At 37.3% G+C, this 22,083-nt stretch overlaps 2 protein-coding genes across 8 annotated transcripts in view; both read right to left on the minus strand.

The window, feature by feature from the left end:
• The window catches only part of asb8 (ankyrin repeat and SOCS box containing 8), a 6,627-nt gene extending 2,941 nt beyond the window's left edge, over positions 1 to 3,686 (minus strand). Inside the window, exons 1-3 of one of the 4 annotated variants that reach the window (XM_016559350.1) lie at positions 3,585 to 3,686; positions 756 to 940; positions 577 to 681 (exon numbers count right to left, since the gene is read on the minus strand). In XM_016559350.1, the coding sequence (XP_016414836.1) occupies positions 577 to 681; positions 756 to 884 (234 nt within the window). In that variant the 5' untranslated portion in view covers positions 885 to 940; positions 3,585 to 3,686. The other 3 variants (XM_016559351.1, XM_016559348.1, XM_016559349.1) reach the window with 3 other exon arrangements.
• Positions 3,687 to 5,584: 1,898 nt separating this feature from the next.
• larp4aa (La ribonucleoprotein 4Aa) lies at positions 5,585 to 21,830 on the minus strand. Of its 4 annotated transcripts, none has more exons than XM_016559353.1 (17): positions 21,255 to 21,830; positions 18,051 to 18,177; positions 15,417 to 15,560; positions 15,171 to 15,258; positions 14,914 to 15,050; positions 14,730 to 14,833; positions 14,536 to 14,646; positions 14,401 to 14,454; positions 14,103 to 14,315; positions 13,901 to 14,004; positions 13,095 to 13,136; positions 10,923 to 11,132; positions 10,513 to 10,564; positions 10,261 to 10,419; positions 10,051 to 10,172; positions 9,776 to 9,971; positions 5,585 to 8,570 (listed from the first exon to the last, which is right to left on the minus strand). In XM_016559353.1, the coding sequence occupies exons 1-17, from the start codon at positions 21,366 to 21,368 to the stop codon at positions 8,181 to 8,183; spliced, it is 2,367 nt and encodes a 788-aa protein (XP_016414839.1). In that variant the 5' UTR covers positions 21,369 to 21,830; the 3' UTR covers positions 5,585 to 8,180. The 4 variants fall into 4 exon arrangements, with proteins under 4 accessions (XP_016414839.1, XP_016414838.1, XP_016414841.1 ...); XM_016559352.1 differs by having other exon boundaries at positions 10,051 to 10,175; XM_016559355.1 differs by lacking the exon at positions 13,095 to 13,136 and having other exon boundaries at positions 10,051 to 10,175.
• Between the last annotated feature and the right edge of the window lie 253 nt (positions 21,831 to 22,083).

The following is a 22,083-nucleotide window of genomic DNA, read 5'->3' on the forward strand; positions in this document are numbered from 1 at the left end:
GCATAAACACATTTCATTACACCAAATACACAAAATAATGTCCTTTTTAGCAACATCATATGACTCCTTTAATATTTAAAAACTTTTGTCTGCCAAATCAAAGTCATCTGCTGCAAACAACAAGCAAAGTTATACAGGAGAAAACAAAACAGGAATTGATGTCATAGAGGACCCTTGCAGACTGAGTATCAAAGTCAATAATATATTTTGACCTTTTTATGACAAGTCAAGTTAGTTTACTTTTTTTATTTATTTAAATGAACATTTACCTTGAAAAATATATTTAATAACTTTTCGGAAAATAAAGATTAAGATGTGTATTCTTCTCACAAGTATTCAAAATGTAAGAAAAAAACATTGTATATAACTTGACGTGTTTTAAACTATATTTGAAAAGACCTTTAATCACTTATGTGTCACAGACCCATTAATAACTTAACTTAATAAAATGTGTCATTTCTCCACCACTAGTGGCACCAAAATTGCACGCTTTACTTTTAAACTGTCTAAACACTGAATTTAGGGAATTGACTTTAGTTAGCAAACTCATAAAGAATGATTCTTGTTACGCTGTACCTCGGCACCTTTCTCCAGCAAAAGCTCCACACAATCAGCATCAGCCACCATACAGGCACAGTGCAGTGGCTTCAGCGTGCCATGCATCCGGTTCACATCTGCTCCCTGTGAAAGCAGCACGTTTTCATTCAGAACGCAATATATAAAACTCTTTCTGAAGCTTTGGTAACACAACTCACCCTGCGTATAAGATCTTCCACATTATCATGTGGGAAGGAGCGAATGGCAGCTATGGTTCGAATGAGCCTTTCCGACAATGAGTATTTGCTCTGAATACTCTGCATGATGTACCACATAGTAGAGCTCATGTGGAGCTAAAGGACATTTCACCCAGACCGGGTGACACCGCACCAAAATGAGATGGCTGTGAAAGTGAGAAAATAATAGAAAATTGATTAACAAGAGAATAAAGTTGATAGAACAAGTAGGCTAATATATTTAACATTTGGAATCATACAATCATTCAATCTCTTTACTGGTTTATGTCAATGGGGATATGCCACATTTACAATTGATTTAATAATAATAATAATAATAATCAAACAATCATCAAAATAAATAGAATAAATGCCAATAAATACATATTAAACAAATTATAAATGTTTAAATAATAATACAAATACATATTTATATAATATAATCATTTATAATATAATAGTTTATTCATTATTTATTATAATAACCTGGCAAATATGAAAAATAAATAGATACATGTAAATAAATAACTAATAAACAGATATTAAATAACTTCTAAACAATAAATTATAAACAAATGCTTAATTTCTCATCAAAATTTGTAATAAATTTTTTACATCAATTTGCCTAGAAATGAATAAAAACAAAGTACATAAAATTTACTGTTTTACAATTGTTTTACTTGTTTTATTTATTGTGTTGTTTATAGATTTTTTGCTTTTATTTATATTCATTTCTGTATTTATTTAATTTTTCACTTCATTTCCAAAATCAAATTTTTCATACATTAATTTTTATATTTATTTTTCCATATGGCAATGAGGGTTAATACTGTATCTTTTCGAAACATGTCTTCATTCATTAATAATTAATTCCGACAAATTTCGCTCCTCCATCTAGGTCTAGGTAATACTCTAGTGGGTTATATCAAGCTGTAAACATAATACTAACAAAATATAGTTATTCTTTGTGTAGCAGGTGCCTGACACACTCGACCTGTCTTATAAATACTGATCAAAGCATGCATGCAACATAGTCATGCAAATACATAAAGCAAAGGAGCTGTTTGCTGTTCGTCTTGTCTTGTTGTCATGCTGTCAACAAAAGGTCATATGACAGCTCAGCTAGCGAAGAAACACCAGCTTTAACAAGCAAATGAAGTCTAAAACATGACAGCTTTATAATGCCAGTCAACAAAGACATCTGGCTCCATCTAAATGAAATGTTTTTTGTTTTGTTTTGTTTTTTAAAAAGGCAGGGTTGTGTTTGTTTATTACTCCTTTCGGTATGTGTCCTACCGGAATGAACTAACGTTAACGTTAGCCGTTTGGAGCTAGTTTCGACACCCGGGAGGTGAAATTACATATTTTCTTACCTCTGGATCTTCTTAGACGCAAGTGAAACAAAAGCAAAACGCAAAGTATGTAATCGAAGACGATTAAGTGTTAAAACGGTACCTGCAGGAAATGAAAACAGCTGCAGGTTTGTAGCTAATCTGTCAGTGTGTCAGCGCTCAACACAAACACTGTGACGTCACGAGAGGAAGTGACAAACAATTTGAATCCGTCTGTTTTCATTGGCGAAACACATTTGTAGCTTGGAAATGCGGCTAGAAATACGGCTAAAATGAGTTATGCGCGTCTGTATGTGTGAGAGGCCATTCTTCACATACCGTACTCTTCCTGCCAAATATAGACACGAAGGGCCCCGTGCTGAGGGGCCCCTGAGTGAATGACACTTTATGTCACACAGTACCCTCTCACACTATTGATTGTTTTCCTGTTACAGTACAATTAAAAAAAAAAGAAACATCAAATGAAGCAGTGTTATAAATTCAGTTTGCTGTGACAAATTACATTAAATTAACAAGTTGTATTTTCAGTGGGTTTTGAGATGACTATATCTAGAAATGAACTTTATTTGACATTTGCCTTAGAGCAATGCTCTTATTAAAAATGTACCCTCCTGATTAGCAGTTAGATAAATTAGTCTGAGATTTATCATACTTTATGTATCATTTTGTAATTATATTATACACATTTTTGTGATAACAGACTGTAAAGTATACCTTACATACACACTACCATTCAAAATTCATTGGAGTCATTAATCATTTTATAAAAAAAAAAAAAAACTATTTTTATTCAACTAGGATGCCATTTAATCCCACCGGTCACAATAGTGACCGTAAAAAGGTTTTCATTTAAAAAGCTCTAAAAACCTCACTGACTGATGTTTTAGTGCACTTCCTGCAAATATGGAAAAAAATAAAGGGTCGTTATATCAAGCTGTAAACATAATACTAACAAAATATAGTTATTCTTTGTGTAGCAGGTGCCTGACACACTCGACCTGTCTTATAAATACTGATCAAAGCATGCATGCAACATAGTCATGCAAATACATAAAGCAAAGGAGCTGTTTGCTGTTCGTCTTGTCTTGTTGTCATGCTGTCAACAAAAGGTCATATGACAGCTCAGCTAGCGAAGAAACACCAGCTTTAACAAGCAAATGAAGTCTAAAACATGACAGCTTTATAATGCCAGTCAACAAAGACATCTGGCTCCATCTAAATGAAATGTTTTTTGTTTTGTTTTGTTTTTTAAAAAGGCAGGGTTGTGTTTGTTTATTACTCCTTTCGGTATGTGTCCTACCGGAATGAACTAACGTTAACGTTAGCCGTTTGGAGCTAGTTTCGACACCCGGGAGGTGAAATTACATATTTTCTTACCTCTGGATCTTCTTAGACGCAAGTGAAACAAAAGCAAAACGCAAAGTATGTAATCGAAGACGATTAAGTGTTAAAACGGTACCTGCAGGAAATGAAAACAGCTGCAGGTTTGTAGCTAATCTGTCAGTGTGTCAGCGCTCAACACAAACACTGTGACGTCACGAGAGGAAGTGACAAACAATTTGAATCCGTCTGTTTTCATTGGCGAAACACATTTGTAGCTTGGAAATGCGGCTAGAAATACGGCTAAAATGAGTTATGCGCGTCTGTATGTGTGAGAGGCCATTCTTCACATACCGTACTCTTCCTGCCAAATATAGACACGAAGGGCCCCGTGCTGAGGGGCCCCTGAGTGAATGACACTTTATGTCACACAGTACCCTCTCACACTATTGATTGTTTTCCTGTTACAGTACAATTTTTTAAAAAAGAAACATCAAATGAAGCAGTGTTATAAATTCAGTTTGCTGTGGCAAATTACATTAAATTAACAAGTTGTATTTTCAGTGGGTTTTGAGATGACTATATCTAGAAATGAACTTTATTTGACATTTGCCTTAGAGCAATGCTCTTATTAAAAATGTACCCTCCTGATTAGCAGTTAGATAAATTAGTCTGAGATTTATCATACTTTATGTATCATTTTGTAATTATATTATACACATTTTTGTGATAACAGACTGTAAAGTATACCTTACATACACACTACCATTCAAAATTCATTGGAGTCATTAATCATTTTATAAAAAATAAAAAAAACTATTTTTATTCAACAAGGATGCCATTTAATCCCACCGGTCACAATAGTGACCGTAAAAAGGTTTTCATTTATAAAGCTCTAAAAACCTTACTGACTGATGTTTTAGTAAATAGCTAATTTAATCTTGTTTTAGCAAATATGGAAAAAATAAAGGGTCTCAATTAAATATACGCAGTTTCACATGATTAGTGCAAAAAAAAAAACTATTTTTATTCAACTAGGATGCCATTTAATCCCACCGGTCACAATAGTGACCGTAAAAAGGTTTTCATTATAAAGCTCTAAAAACCTTACTGACTGATGTTTTAGTAAATAGCTAATTTAATCTTGTTTTAGCAAATATGGAAAAAATAAAGGGTCTCAATTAAATATACGCAGTTTCACATGATTAGTGCAAATTGTCACATCAGTATTCCTATCAATGTTGTATAAGGTTTTTTTATGCATAATAGTAGAATGTGAATCAAACTAGAATGTGATCAAACAGTTTAAAATAGCTGGACTAAGATATGTAACAATTTTTATGACTGCAGAAATATGTTAATTAAGTATACACATTATCCCACCGGTCACAATTGTGACCGACCATAAAACACAATTTTTCACACACTTTTCCAAAAAAAATTTCAACAAATTATTTCAAAGGGTTACCAATGGTCGGGGAAATATTTGGGATTAAACGGGTTAAGTTGATCAAAAGTGACACTTACATGGTTTCTTTTTATTCTAAAACTCCTGAAAAAAAGGATTGTGGTTTCCACAAAAATATTAAGCAGCACAACTGTTTTTAACATTGATAAGAAGAAATGCTTCTTAAGCACCAAATCAGCATATTAGAATGATTTCTAAAGGATCATGTGACACTGAAGAATGAAGTGACAGCTGCTGGAAACTCAGCTTTGCCATCACAGACATAAGTTGCATTTTACAATATATTAAAATGGAAAATAGTTATTTTAACTTTTAATAATATTAAGCAAAATTACTGTATTTTTAATCAAATAAATGCAGCCTTGGTGAGCATAAGAGACTTTCAAAAAATATCCTACCAACAGCAAACTTTTGAATAGTAGTGTACATCAGTAAATGTCAGAGAAATACTACAAACTACTCTTTAAATTTACCATTTTAAATAAATTGAATTTGAATTTAACAGAGTACTAACTAAAAGACCCTTCTTAGGTCAAATAAATTATCAATGGTCTATAAATGTTTTTGTATTGACTTTAAAGCTCTATAAATTTCTTCTTAACCAGACAAAGGCTACACAAAACAGTTTGACAACAAATTAGAAACAATACAGCAAATGAACCAGTCAAGGGTAAGGCCAAAACAAAATAATTTATTTTCTTTTTGTGACATTTTATGCAGACAGCTAGAATTTAGTGTCTAACTTCAATCCATTGTTATATAATTCTTCCCTTTGCCACACCAACCCCTAAATCAATTAACGGTAATAACCCAAACATTAAAGAGAAATTTGCTATTTTCTGTAGATTTCTGCAAGCCTGTCAACATCAATATCATTACCTTATGCTCCTAGTATAATTTCACATTACATAACAATAAGTTTTTTTTTTTAAAACAAAGTTAGTGCATTTCATTATCCTAAACCACTAGCTGCTCATATTCATTAATGAAAACAAGGAAAAAAAGCCCCAGTGATTTGTTATTTACCGCATTACTAAGCCTCTAGTAAATGCATCAAGTATTTTCTCTGCTGAAATAAAAAAAAATAAAAAATACAAATATGTTAAATCTGTGATTCTCTCCCAATGTCTTTTTGTACATAGTCATGATAACAAACTTACAAGGGACGGGGGTTGCATGGGGGATGGACAGCAGAATTAAAATTAATTAAAAACCAATTTTTAAAAGCAATACTTTACAATGAATTGAACAGCAATACTGTATCCTCCTGATTAAACGTTCAAATAACGGCACCAATTCACCACAGCAACTTTTTTGTAATGAACGCACCCCTGCTATTCTTATTCCCCACAGTCACTATCAGGTACCAGCTACCAAAGCAACTGTCAATTTCTAATTATCCAAACACATGCCACCCTATCCAAAAAAACAAAAACAAACACACGCTGGCATTGGCATAGCAATGACGACACTCACATTTCCATGGCAAAGCTATATGAAACTTTGCAGCAATCATAACGAGAGGATTTTGCACAGATATTGCCATTTATCCAACAGTCAAAATGCTCTATTTAGGGAGGAAGAAATGTATTCGTTTAAATAAGGGGTTTGTATTACAATTCATGGAGGACACATTCAGGGGCTACCGAGCATATAACATTCAATTCTCCTTTCAATCTCATCTCCTTCAAACAATAAAACTGCATACTTTGTCGAATTGGAAGTTCATAAAAATGCGAGACCAGTATTGGTGCTGTAAATGACAGGAATGAGATGAAACGTCACCCTGAGCCAGATAACCCACTCTGGGCATTAGATTTGCACATAAATCATCATAAAAATGGCTGAAAGAGACCAGCACTGTTGATTTTGGTTTCTAAATGACCAAAAGCTAAACAATTTAGGATTTCTTCTACTGAAACACAAAAAGATGAGCTGATTGTGCCTTATTTTAGATATAACAGTGGTAACCATATTTTATCATTTCAACAGTAATGGATAGAAACTAAACTTCAGACCAGCTTGACGACCAACTGCTCCATACAACCAACCAACTCTGAATGTACTGACAATTAATATAAGAAACCCTCTAAATAAGAACCTATCCACATAATGAACATGATTCTGACTCTGCCTTGCATTACTCCAATCCACCACCACCTTGTTGTAAACATAGTCAAGAGCCTGACTGATTATCAGGATATTTGAGCAGTCCAGGAAGGAGAATGCACAAAAATGACAAATCTGAGATGACACAAAGTTCATGAGTACCTATGTACCTGACTGTTAGAGTTATCATTCACAGGCTGTTGGTTACTCAAACTAGCTACAAAAACAATGACAAAATCACACATAAAATGAAAAAGAAACGAATCACCCATCAGCAAACCAGTGACATAACAGCATCATAATTGGCAGGCTTTGACTTCACGAAGTGACAGTAGGCTATATATTTGAAACATTAACAAGGCTCCAAAGTTGATCGTAAGTAAATCCGAACGCCCGTTCCAGAATTAATCACGAGCTACAGTATGTCACACGAACTAATGCAAAACTCCAGACCAAATCGCACTGTCAGCCCTAAAGATACTTGCGAAATTATTCACTTAAGCACGCGTGGCGTATTCTACACGGGATCTAAATCCCAGATGAATCGACTCTAAAGCAAACCACAAAATTTCATTTACACGGTCAAACCACCCCGGGGGCGAGCGCTCAGTGTCCTGTGATTGTGAATGAAGCACCCGAAAACTAAAGAAAAGAAAAAGATGAATCATTGCATGTCAAAGTGATATCTTTGTATAGGTACATGACATCGTTTATGCATGTTCCTTTTCTTAGTGCATATGCTCTTTGCAGACACTGATCAGGGCCATCAGACCACCCATTTTCCCCTCTCCCAAGCTGAGAGGCCACCCTCCTTTCAAGAAGAAAAAAAAACTCACATGGATTTACATTCTGAAGGGACATTGTCAAGTTAGAAGCATAAAATGTTTTTGTTTTTTTTTGTTTCCTATTCGATGGCGTCCTTCAGCAAGCAACAACTGCTTCTAATTTCTGATGCCCATTTTGCCTGGATACCCCAGTCTGTGCATTGTCACTTCATGAGACTTTTCCTCTGGAAGTGCTCCAGGCAGGAGAGGTGAATACCATTTTAAATTTTGAATTTTATATCATATTTCATCTCTTTATATATATTTACATATATATATCTTATATATATGCGTGTGTAAATATTCATACATTAAGGATTTCTGTTTATAGTCTTTACTTTGGCGATATGGGGGGGATGTTCTGCTCTTTCCCAGTGTGTCTGGAACCTCCCTGGGGGGAACCACGTTGGCCAAAAGGAGGGCGTCTCTGTTGCTCCCGTAGCTTGAACCTCCCTGCACTGGTTCTGGGGGGTCCATTGCTGCGAGAAAAGCCCTGGGAGTCACGGGCCGGTCGGCCCTCCCTGGCCTTGCAGTTTCCCCCCGTTTCCTGAGGCCGCTCCTGTTTGTTTGCAGGGCTGGAGGGCTGTTGCTCCTCCACCTTGTTGACGCGCAGCTCTCTCAGAGGCTGCGTGCTTGCATTGTTGGGGCTGGAAGTGGATGCTGAAGGAGGGGGATCCTTAGGTGGTCGCTGACATACTTCAGCATAACTGAGCTTGCGAGGTTCCTGAGGAGAAGAGGGGACAAATTAGAAAAAGGTTTCTCAATTTGCACTAGCCTTTAAGTACTGGGTGGGAGACGCATCTCAACTACATATTCAAAGATAGGTTACAGAACTTTGAATAGCTTTGGTATATGGAAATGTCTGGGAGACTTAAATAATGTCCGTTTTAGGTTTGAGTTTAGATGGCGGGTGTTAATATATTTACCCATGCGAACCATATGTAAATAAATAAATAAAAGGCATGTGATCAGCGAAGAAAAAAATGAATTAAACAAAACAAATACATTACTATTGCAAAATAATATTGTACTGTACAAATGTAATTTCTTTGATTTGAAACGTTCAACCATAGAGGTTACCACAGAAAATATTTGTATTATTAAGATTATATTTATAGATTTTTATTTTTTGTCAGGTTTTATTTTTATATATTAATACACCTAGATCTTAAAACATATTGAAATAAAAAACTAAAATATAAATAAAAAATTAAATATATGCAGTCTTGGTGAGCATAAAACACTTCTGTAAAAAAAATAAACAAATATATATAAATATAAAAAAATATTGATAATAGTTTTGATTATAAAAAATATTTCTACTGTATTGTTAAAAACATATGTTACCCAGTGTTTTGTGATAAAGAATTCAGATTTTAACTATTCACATCATACTTCTCAGGTAAGAAAATACAGAAATATGTATAAAAAAGAAAAAGAAAAAATCACATCCCTGTAAATAAATAAAATAGATACTGTTATATGTTGTAACATCAATATTTTCAAAAACAAATAAGTTACATGGTACACTGCAATATATACATATTACAAAAAAAAACAATTGTAAAAAAATATATGTAAATATTCAATAAAACTTATTGTAATATGATGGAATATACTCATACATTGGTAATATGTAAATAAATAAAAAATACTAGTAAGGGCAGGGAGTAAGGGAACATTAATCACCCAGGTCAAAAAAACAAACAAACAAAAAAATCCTACATCTAGAATAGGACTGTTTCAATTGTAGGACAGACTAGAAATAAATGGAAAAGTGGAGAGAAAATGAGAAAAGAATGGGGTCTTGAACCTACATCCCATTGAACACAGAGTCTATAGTTCTTCAGGAAGACCAGAGACACTCACATCACTGCCTACTTGGCCCTTCTGAATATAACCGTCAGCCTGAGAGAAGCAATAACTCACCAGCGCAGGAGTACTGGAGGGGGCAGTGTTAGATTGGGGGGTGGCTGCAGGTGTGGCCGAGCTGGCCTGAGGCTTTGGACCAGGTGCTGTTGGGGCAGGGGTGGGTGGCATGGCTGCAACGGGGGCAGAGGTCACAGACGTCTCTTTATAAACCGGAGGCTCCACCTTCTCTGGTTTCTTCTCCAGGTGGTTGGAGCTACAAGACACAAGTAGCAAAACTCAGACACTAATAAAAACAAGATTCAGAATGCCAGTCATTTGTAACCATCGTTTACCTGGAGGTCACGGGATCAGGGACGTGAGCAGTCATCTTGGCTACAGGCTGGGTGGGCCTGGAGACGGTCTCCTCTGAGGCTGGGCCTGCGGGACTCGCAGCGGACTCTTTGTTTGAATCCTGCTGCTGGAGAGATATTAAACAACACGCAATGAGCAAAACAAAAACAATCAAGAGTGGTGTTAAAACTTATTATCGTATTTTAACATACCTTTTCCCTATTCAGGCCCCGTACAACATCAGAGAGCCGGTTCTCCAGCACAGGCTCCCCCAGCGGACTGGCAGAGCAGCCAGGCAGCGGAGGGAAGTTGGAGGCAGCCAGGTCAAACTTGGGGGGCGGTACCTTCACTTGAGACAGGGGAACTGGTCTCTGTGGAAACAAACAAGAAAAAAAAACAATTAAGAAGGCATAAATAAGAAGAGGTTCAACTGTAACCAGCAACACAAAAAAAAAAAGCATTACTGTTGTGCGATCATCCTCTCGCCGCCTTCGAGTGCCTCTGTATGTCGTTCTCCTGAAACAAAAGATTAACACAAATTTATAAAATGTACGATCTGATTGAAATTTAATTACAATGACATTCTAAAGAGGTGAAACACTCCATAATTGCACTAGTTCACAAGGCTAAACTAAAATAAAAGGATTACATTTTGGAGGTCACATGGGACCCGGAAAAGAGGGCAGCAACTAATGACTATTTTGATCATTTATACGCTACCATTTAAAAGTTTGGGGCCAGTAAGTGTTTTTTTTTTTAAAGAAAATACTTTTATTCAACAAGAACCTTTTAAATTGATCAAAAGTGACAATAAAGACATTTACATGGTTACAATAGATGACATTCAGTATTAAGAAAGGAAAACCTGACAAACCTTCCCCGTCCCGCCATGGTACCATCATCAGTTGGATCATTGGAAGCTAGGTGTGGAAAGGATGAGTTGAGTTCAGTGGATGACAGCACTGGCCCGGCGCTGGATGGAGGCTGGGGACTGTGCAGACCAGACAACCCATCCACAAGAGCCACCGGAGACACAGTGGAAGACGGCCCATCATTAGCCCTCGTCTGAGGCTTCACATGGTTCCTACTCAAAAAGCAGAAACAGAAAAACACATGAGATTTGCTTCTATGTAACAGTGTCTTCTGTCCATACAAACTTTTTTTTTTGCTAATAATTGTACAAGTCTGAATGTAGATGATGGTTCTTCAAGTAATGGGCAGCATGCAATTACTCCAAAACATTTCAAACCGAACGATTTGTTGGACTAATCCGATTACATTTGGAAAATAAAAGAGCTGAAAGTGTGTGAAATATAATGTTCTCAGTGTCAATGCGCTCCACAAGGCAGCCAAAATGACGTAACAGGCAACGTGCTATCTGCCCCTTGATAACCTCCTCTTGCTGGGGTGTCTTCAAGTAATGGGCAGCATGCAATTACTCCAAAATAAAAATGGAGACAAACAGGCATATTCTGGCATTAAAACCAGTATTTTTCCTGCCAGTGAGCTTACATTGGCATCTATCTAAATTTGTATAAATATAAATATATATATCTGTGTGTATGTGTATATGTATGTATATATCTATATATGCGTGTATATAATTTGGAAAATAAAAGAGCTGAAAGTGTGTGAAATATAATGTTCTCAGTGTCAATGCGCTCCACAAGGCAGCCAAAATGACGTAACAGGCAACGTGCTATCTGCCCCTTGATAACCTCCTCTTGCTGGGGTGCGTCGAAAGACGATGATCTTGTATCGACAAGAGCCAGAGATATTGTCAAAAACATCAATTATTGGCAATATTAGGAGGATTTGGCATTTCCATTTACTGTAGGCCTGTTACATTCTTATTTTTATTAAGCCTATTATTATTATTATGAAGTTACATTTATTATAAAATTTTATTATTAAATTGAAATTACAATTAATTTGCCCCGCAAAACCGCATAACTGACGTACTGCGAGGATAACAAAAGATAAGGCTAGTTACTCCTCAAATAAAATGTTTTAAAAAAGGTCTTTTAAAATACAATTAAATATAGGCCTATAATTAAAATGTTAACACTGCAGTCATCAATAATAAAAAAAAATTAAATAAAAAGCTTTATTTAGCTTATCTAAAGCGCCGACTTTCAAAAACAACCGGTTTAACATGAAATACATTTCTTAATTTTTTTTCACTATGTACGGGCCACAAGAGAAATATTAAGGGAATAAATGAAAACAGTTGGCTATAATATACCGTTATCAGCATACGTTGAAGTAGATTCGTATCGCCGTCTCTGAGAGAATATGCGGTGGCAGATGCAGAAAGATCTGTCATTACTCTGTGATTCCGTTTTTACTTTCATTTTCGGCATAGTGAATTGACTGAGATTAAGACGTTCACCGGCATAACTCTTGCACAAAGTTTGCACGTTGCTTATGTGATATCCATTGGCTCGTCTTCATGGTTTAAAACATGGTTTAAAATATTTCCAACATTGCGACAAAAGCAATTACGAACGTACCGAACCGAACCGTGACACCACCGTGTCATATCGAACCGAACCGTGAATTTTGTGAACCGTTACACCCCTAATATTTTTCTGGTTTATTATCTTCTGTAAACTCACTTCAGGCATTTAAATTAGGGCTGTAAATTGAGTAAAATATCATTTCAAGGCAAAAATTTACGCACTAACATTTTATCTTTCACATTAATTCTGACAGCCCTTAATCTAAATGTTTCTTTAAATGAATAAAACATACAGAAATGTTTAACCACTGCTCATGAAGATCATTCAACATAAAAAGCTGTTAGTGTAATGATTTGAGTGCCAATATAATAAAGACACAAAATAATTAGTTAACGGAAATATTAAGGTGATAATAATTACAGTAATTATTTTCTCTTACTTTATAACCCTCCCCCACTCATTTTGTTAGTAAACCAGAATTTTGAGCTAGAGAGCTAAACACCAGAGCTGGTATTTTAGCTGTCTGAACAGGATAGTAAGAATGGATTGATGATTGTTGATATTTGAAGTTTTTGAAGCTGTACCTGAAGGCATTTATTACATTCTTTCTTGAATAGAGTGGAACACTGTGGGAACAGTAAAAAATATCCAAGTGATCTACTGTAACTGCCTACATTCTTACACTACACAAAAAAAGCTTGTCCATGAATGAAACTTCTTGTATCAAATACAAAAATGGGAATGCAGATTTCAGACATCCTTTATAGAGTACAACAGTGCCCGCACCTTTTTTCAGTGGCCTTGGTTTTGAGAGTATTCTTACAGTCATTTTTCTCATGGGAATTTAAAAAAAAAAGTAATTGAAGAGTTCTAACAGACAAAGGTACAAAACTGTACATAACGGCTTTAATGAGGCAAAGAACTACAATCCCAAGAAACATTGTGAATGACAAATTAAAACTGATTTAATTTTTAATTTAATATAAGTAGTTTGAGAGTGTAGGGAGACTATCACATCATTCACAGTGTTTCATGAGAGTGGGTGGGCCCTAAAGTGTTCTTTCGATTCTCTGATTGGTGGATATTTTTTTTTGCAGAATCATGGGTAATGTAGTTTTTCACCAGGAATTCCACTGCTAAACACGATTTAAAATTAAAGAAAGTTGAAATTATGCAGGCTGTTAGCTTCAATGAAAACATATACCACAGATTATAACCTCAAAGCTCACAGTAATGCTGTCTTTTAACGGTTTAAGTTACCATCAATTCCCTTGCAGAAAAAATGAATTTACTGCCAGAACCCTGTTGCACTCTATGATGAGGTTAGAACTATACAGTTAATTAATTCAAAATAAACTGGTAGTATAATGAAGAGCCCAACTTGACCTACCGGTTCCTGCTAAAGGGACGGCTAAGGTTGAGAGAAGTTGAGCCAGTTTTGTAGTGTCCAGGTGAGCTAAATCCATTGACAAAACCACTGTTGGGAAAAGGTGCCTGTGGAAAGCGGAATCAGTTAAAACAATGAAATAAAAAAAATAATTACAACAAAAATTATTGTTAGGTGCATCCCTAGTCAAACTAGAAAGACTTACGAGGGGTGTCTCAAAGTATGGAGTCGGAGATGGCGTCCAGGTAGGAGGTACTATGCCGTAGAGTGGGTACTGCTGCTGGGGGCTGTAAACAGGCTGCATGAAGAGAGGGGAGCTGTACTGGGACTGAGTGTGAGATTGCTGAGGATACACACTGCAGTCCAGGCTGCGGTAACCATTCTTCGCAAAGAACGTGTTGATGGCTTTTATTCTGGCCTGAGAACAGGAAACGCAAAAAGGTAAGAACCCACCTGACATGTATAAACAAATTTAATGTTGCACATTTTTGTAAAGACTTTACCATGATTGGTTTTCCCTGAAATGTCTTCACTTCTTCCCTTAAATATTTGTATGCCTGGATGGAGGAAACCCGATTAGTTTAAAATCCAAGGGTAAGCAATTTGTTTAATCTCTAAATAAAAGCAGAAATTCATACCTGTTGAGCGTCTGTATCCGATTGGAATGTAATGTACCAGTTGTTGTTGTGTGCAAACTCCACGCTTATTACCTTGGGACAGTTGTCATTCTTAAACAAGGCTTCCACTTCCTGATGAGAACAACAAACACGCAAATAAATATAAGAGGATCCTAAGATAGCCACAGCTTCTACTTCTTGATAATATTTCTCACCTCAACAGGTGTTGTTTCAGGGACTTCTCGCAGAATGATGATGCATCGCTTGTGATTTGGCCGCACCTTTTCTCCTTTTTCGTCAACTTGAACCATTGGAGATGCTGTAGGCGGTCAGAGCAATATAAATTTTTGTACTGTGAATAAAAAAACTGGACCATAGATGTAAAATGCAGGCACGTACATCTGAGAACATCCAAGATGAGGTCCGTGTCAGTTGTGAGGACCTTGATTCCTTCAATGCTGGCAATAGTCCAAATAGGGACAAACTGGTCACTGTCCATTTGAGATATTAGGTAAAGATCCTTAGATAAGTTCTCCCTGTGGGATGAAAGAGGAGCATCGGTAAACGCAGCTGATGGGAGAAGAATGGCCGTAAAGTGCTGTTTACTTAGTTGCATTAAATTGAAAGCTTACATCGCATTACACGGCTGCACTTACCTGGAGAAACAGAACTCCAATTCTTTTTTGAGAGACTCACGCAAAGTCTCTTGAGAGACAGGCTGTTCCTCAGGGAGCTTGGACTCCACTGCATGTAAACAAAGAGCATAAACAAAGGTAAGTGTTTGGCAAATGCCTGCTGATTGAAAACACCAACAACAGTTAGCAGTGATGGATTTAGGAGATTTATCTAATTAACATGTACACATGAACCATATCATATTTCAAAATTATGACATTACATACCATTAGTTGCTGTAGTGTGCTCAGAAACCGGGAAGCTTTGGTCAGGGGGGTCCATACCGTTCACCACACCTACTACAGTACCAGTGGTGCTGTTGTCCTCAGGAGTGGAGAAGCCAGGCATGTACTGTTTACCTACAGAGTTATCTATGTGAACAAAGAAACAAATGACAGATAAACAATTAAAATCATAAATACATTAAATGAGATTTTATTATGTATTTTGTGTGTGCTGTGGTACTCTCTATAATGGAGGCAGAGGGTGACTCGGGGGCGAGGAATTGTTGAATAAAATCATTCTTTTAGTTTTTTTTTTTTGCACACAAAAAGTATTCTCGTAGCTTCATAAATTTACGGTTGAACCACTGATATCACGTGGACTATTTTGTCAATGTTCTTGGTACATTTCTGGGCTTTAAACGTGGTCAGACCCTCGCTATATACAGGGTTGGGTATCGTTTTTTTTTTTTTCGATACCGGTGCCAAATCGATACTTTTAAAACGGTTCCGGTGCCTGAACCGATACTTATTCAAAAAAAAATAAATAAAAAATCCCCCAAAAAATGATGGATTGGCCATTAGCACTATAAACACATGATGTCTGATTCATTCATACTGGACGCCAGAGGGCGCCCTCACACAGAAAATCCACATAGTCAAATGCAATTTATGCAATATTTCAAACCTTTAACCCACTTGAGAAAATCAACACATGACAACAGTTTAAAAGTAGTCCAATTCTGTGGAAAATTCTGTGGCAACCCTGCATCCAACAAGAGCTACCGGAGTCAGCTTTGACTGATCACAGGTCGAGAATAAGGAGAGATGACTGACAAGACCATGCTGGAGTATTTGCTGCTCAACAGATCCTGAGCTCATTGACAAATATCTGATCTTGTAAGATGTGCTCTCTTTACACAGAGTGCGTGTGATTGCAAAATCGAAAGTAAAAGTAAACCGCGCAAATGCTCATTCAAAAATATTTAAATACACCACATCCTGAGAGCGGTTCCCTGATGCGCCAAAATTATATAAAATATTAGAATGTTTAAAGGAGTGGACACGAAAATCGCGGGAGCGAAACACATGTTGCGGGAGCAGGCGGCAATGGTCAGAGATTCAGCGGGAGTGGGATTAAGAAAACAGCCGAATCCCGGACATTTCGGGCAATTAAGAAATCCTGGCCGGACGCATTTTTGTAGGTCCAAAAAGAGGATATGTCCGGGGAAAAGAAGACGTATGGTCACCCTAATTTATAATCTATTCCTAATCGATGTATTCTTTTTAAAGTAGCATATGGAACACATTTTCTGCCTCATTCTGTGACAAGAAGCCTCATCAGATCACAAAAGGAAGCATTTGACTGGTGTTGTGGAGTAAAAAGGTTATAATGTTCTCTTTTGTTGGACAACAGGTTTAGAAATACGAATACAAGGGAGGTTTAGCTTTAGGCATTTTAATTTAAGCATGTTTAGCTTAGTTAACGGAAGGCTACCTGCTGCCATCAGAGCAAGTGTAATTACTGCATTCACGCGCCCCTCGAATGCTCTCATTCCCCGAGTTGTGCTTTTAAAGGAACACTCCACTATTTTTGAAAATAGGCTAATTTTCCAACTCCCCTAGAGTTAAACAGTTGAGTTTTACCATTTTCGAATCCATTCAGCCGATCTCTGGGTCTGGCGGTAGCACTTTTACGGCAGAAAAGTTCCTTGATTATTACACCGGAATGAGAGTATAGTTTTTAGCCATATCGGCCTAGAAAATCACAACTTTTGATTTTTCGTCGGTCTTAGTACGCGATGTAACTACAGAAGAGTCAAGTTTTAAATAGGAAAAATATAGAAACTCTTTGGTCATTTTTGAGCGAGATGCTAACGGTCTAATCAGATTCAATGATCTATGCTAAGCTACAGCTAAAAGTGCTACCGCCAGACCCGGAGATCGGCTGAATGGATTCGAAAACGGTAAAACTCAACTGTTTAACTCCAGGGTCAAAATCAGCTAGATGCATTTTTTTTTTAAAGTTACCTTTAACTTGACAGTGTCTAAACTGGCTATATGTGTGGCACAACATTGGGAAAAAGTGAGACATAATGCAACAGCCATCTGTCTGCACATGTACACAGACCATCAAAACAAATGCTTCGCAACTACTGTTTAAAGTTTGGGTTCAGTCAGGCTTTTAAAAATAAATTAATACTTTTACTCAGCAAGGATGCATTAAATTGGTCAAGTGACAGTAAAGACATTTATCATGTAAAAAAAAGATTTCTATTTTAATGGTTTAAACAAATTAAATAATGCTTCTTGAGCACCAAATAAGCATATTACAAGGATTTCTGAAGGATCAGGTGACACTGAAGAGTGGAGTAATGACAAGTGTCATCACATGAATAAATTACATTATAAAATAGAAAACATTTGTTTTAAATTGTAGTATTTCACAATATAACTGTTTTACTGTATTTTTCATTACATAAACATAGCTTTGGTGACCACAAGGGACTTTAAAATGTCCCTTTACAAAAAATCTTATCCACCCAAATGTTTGAACAGTAGGGTATATGCATTCTGGAAAAACACTAACAAATCAGTTGCATGGAACTGAGATTTAGAACACATGGAAATTTCCTTTACCTTCAGCTGTATTGTTCTGGGACCAGGGGGAGGCCACAGTGCCATCCACAGGAGCTTCGCTTTGTGTTGCTGGGATCTCCTGCCACACCTTGGCATTAGGGTTCAGACCAGCTCCTTTAGCAGTGACCTGGAACAATAGAAGGAAATGCAAAGAAATCATTAAACCTTAAGTCTTCAAATGACATTTTATAGTATAAGGATGGTTATCTTGACATTGCTTATTCTCATTTTTTTTGGTCTCTCTTTATAGGCATGACATGCAAAACACTTCCAGTGTCGTTCCCATGACACCAAGGTTTGTTTACATGTCTTGAGTGACACTGAGAACAATGACAGATGAGCCCACTTCACCTCCCCTCAAAAGCAACCCAAAATGCCCACGGAGAAAGCCAAGTGCTTAACCAGACATGAAAGATGGTACTTCAGTTAATGATAATAGTCTAATTTGAAAACATTAACATACCATAATACAGAAAATGGGGCATTTGTGAGATATGAATACTGTGCTGGGATTTCTCTTTGCAACTAATCAAGAGTGCTTAACTTATAAGAAATTAAAGAAAAATATGTTAAAACGGTATGTATTGGTGGAAGAATGAACTAAATAAATTCTCAGTCAACACCTTCAGTCAATACTAACACACAAAGGCAGCACGAGGTGAGCGGAATCACATGGGCTCATGTTTACAACACATGAACAGCCAAAACTACCATTTTATTATTGGTCACAAGGCCTCTCATTCAAGATAGCAGCAGTCTCTATAGCAGAGGTTCAATCTTTTTTGCCAGTAGTTCCTGCAGCCAGACAGGGAAAGATTGACTCTTTCAGTTCAAACTTGTCTGACAGCTCCATTTCATCCTAACAACAGACAGCTTTCACAGGACTAGAGCTGATCCAATACAACAGCATTAAGGTGAGTGTGATTTTGCTTTTATACAACAGTCAAATAAATAATTAATTTTGAGCAACATTTTTTTTTAAAAACTGGCCAGTTAACATGTTTCTTGTCCACCAACCAAAAAAATTGTACAAAGCATGTAGTTTCGGGTCTGGAACAGCATATGTGAGCGACAAAGAGTGTTTCAGCTCCAGATCCCCCCCCCCCCCCCCCCCCCCCCCCCCCCACCACCCCCCCCCCCCCCCCCCCCCCCCCGAAAGATTGACTCTTTCAGTTCAAACTTGTCTGACAGCTCCATTTCATCCTAACAACAGACAGCTTTCACAGGACTAGAGCTGATCCAATACAACAGCATTAAGGTGAGTGTGATTTTGCTTTTATACAACAGTCAAATAAATAATTAATTTTGAGCAACATTTTTTTTTAAAAACTGGCCAGTTAACATGTTTCTTGTCCACCAACCAAAAAAATTGTACAAAGCATGTAGTTTCGGGTCTGGAACAGCATATGTGAGCGACAAAGAGTGTTTCAGCTCCAGATCCCCCCCCACACACACACACTAGTGATCATGAAGTGATGGAAAACACTGTTGTAATAACACATCATTAACATTTTTCATTCTATTTTAATACACTGCAGAAATCCAAAACTTAAAAGACATGAAACTTATTATGGTAAACAAATAAGCATTTATAAGATTGTCCTCTTGTTCCCATCAAAAATAATTATCCAAAAGTCTAATGTACACGTTACTGTTCAAACGCATCTGAAGTGTTCACACTTAAAAGGAAGGTACTGAAGCAGGCGCAATGTAAAAAAAAAAAGGTTCCCATATGTACATTTATTACACTTTAATATTTTGGCTACAAATTGTGCATCTAAAATAATTCGTACATGCTCATTTCACATGGCCACGGGGGCGCCAATGGGAACAGCCACCTGCTTCCTAACCTTCATCCTCCACATAAACTATCAAAAACAGCTGTTAAGCTTTGTGAGCCAGTAACACAAACAACACTAAAAACCCTCTAGGATACTAGAATAAAGTGTTTCTAGAAGATGTCAGCCTGAAGATTTAAGCCGAAAGCAGACATATTGTCACTCTCCGAAAAACTCGGCTGCTACGGGTCCTCCCAAGCTAAAGTGCAGGACATGTTTAGTATATTAACAGAGAAGAACATCGGCTTACAGCTAGACAAGCTGAAACAAATATTTGCTAATTATTACTCAGAAAACTATATCAACTTCCAAAATCGGTGTAATACACATATTATTTGGAGTTAATCTGTTCTATTCGGTTTTAACCTCACTAGAGCTCATGTGTGTCATATGACTGCGTGAATAAGCTTATGAAAGCAGGCCGCTGAATGAACGCTGGCGAATTACAGCGGGTTTTGCTGTTGAATTTGTCGACTAAAATCAGTATCTCTAGGCCAAAGTATGAATTAATCTATAACTAACCAGCAAAATGCTCATATGTGTGTATCTTCGCTAGCAAATGGGCTAATTTAGCCGGTTAACTCTTGTCATGCTTAAAGGGCCAGTTCACCCAAAAATGTAAATTGTCATGTCGTGTCAAACTTCCTTTATTCAGTACAAAACAAAAGGTTGGTTGTATTTGCGTTTATTACCATAACAGCTTCACAGGATATTCGTATCATGGCAGATACAGGTTTAACAGTAAATAAACATTTTAAATATAAATTTGACTTGCATTATTTTGCACATACACAGCTCTATATAAAGACTCTGTAAATGTGTGAAAAAAAACTAACATTTGTATATGTCCATCTCAGAAAACAAGTGCTTTTATAACTCAAAAGGAGATATCAGGTAGGATGTGAGAGACTGACAGCCTCAGTCTCTCCATTCATTTTTACTGCATCGTTTTCCAGTGGAAGTCAATAGGAACTTCCGCTGTCATTCTGTCGTTTCTGTTCATAAGTGTTATGAACGACATGAGCGTGAGGAAGTGACATTTTTGGGGTTAACTAACGACTGTGTGAGAGAGAAAGCAATCTTAAAACCACAAACATTCTGCAAAGTTCAGCCGCAGATTAGAAATGGCTTTTGTAAGCGGGCCAACTAAGAGATTAATTAATCATCCTGTCAATTGCCAACAAGAAGCGTCTTCGACAACATGGCCAGCTTGCAATTTAGGTGATGTCAGAGCTTGCAAGCTGTGTAAACCGACCGATGGCCTTATATAGCGAGCGATCATACTTCCTATGACCCTATTTTTAAGAAGGGCAACGGCCAGAGACCGATCGTCCTGTTGGGGAGGGGTGAAGAGGCCCCGACTCACCATGACGCCCGAGTCTCCCCCGGTCCCGGGTGTGATCTCGTCCTCCCCACGGGGTTTGGGTCCCGGCTCAGCCTCCTCCTGCAGCTGCGGCTCTCCGCCCTGGTCTGAACTCATCGGCCGCTCCTGGCTCACCGCGCCTCCGTCGTTCTCTCCCTGCCCCCCTCGAGTCCCTCTTTTTGCTGATCGAGTAACGTTAATTAGCTAATAAATACACCAGTATGCGCACAGTAGGCGGTCCGGTTGAAGAACCTAAACTTATTGAGCGCTCGGTAATGAAAGCTCAGAATGCGTGCTGGCTGGCTAGCCACCGAATGGGCTAGTTCTCCTGCTAACTAGCTGGCTAGCTATCAATGCATCGACAAATACGGCGCAGGCTCCGATGTTTGTCAACCGACGGGTGAAAATGACAGCGCAAGCGCCGAAAATAGCGAATTCGTTCCTAACGCGCCTTCTTCGCGATTTAGCCAAGCGTCAGTGCCATAGAGTGCATTCCTAAACGGGCGACCGAAGCGGACACAGGGGACACGCACCTTACCAATGAGTAGGCAGACATTAACACCGTCCCACACTCCTCAGCGACCTTCTTCTTCTTCTTCTTTTGATGTTTATTGGCGGTTTTGGCAAACCAACTTAAAGGTGCATTACCGCCACCTACTGATCTGGAGTGAGGAGTGAACAGATTTGGTAGACAGAAAGATATTATAAAATAAATAAAAATCCCACAATTACAATTTATATTCTTTCCATATTTCCTGTCTTTTTTAGATAATTGAACACTTCTTCTTTAATTCTTGATTGCATTTGTCTATTCCCTAGTAATATCTTGAGT

This window comes from Sinocyclocheilus rhinocerous, unplaced genomic scaffold, assembly GCF_001515625.1.
Source record: "Sinocyclocheilus rhinocerous isolate Xijiao unplaced genomic scaffold, SAMN03320098_v1.1 scaffold2754, whole genome shotgun sequence".
Taxonomy (NCBI): domain Eukaryota; kingdom Metazoa; phylum Chordata; class Actinopteri; order Cypriniformes; family Cyprinidae; genus Sinocyclocheilus; species Sinocyclocheilus rhinocerous.

What these genes read in the sequence shown, in the direction of transcription:
- larp4aa (XM_016559352.1), bottom strand. Translation starts at nt 21,368, where the DNA reads ATGAGTTCAGACCAGGGCGGAGAGCCGCAGCTGCAGGAGGAGGCTGAG. An exon ending in AATGTAATAAATGCCTTCAG is followed by an intron (nt 11,133 to 13,094) that starts GTACAGCTTCAA and finishes CTTTTTGAGTAG; the next exon opens with GAACCATGTGAAGCCTCAGA. An exon ending in CCTCCAGTACTCCTGCGCTG is followed by an intron (nt 8,571 to 9,775) that starts GTGAGTTATTGC and finishes TCTTCTCCTCAG; the next exon opens with GAACCTCGCAAGCTCAGTTA.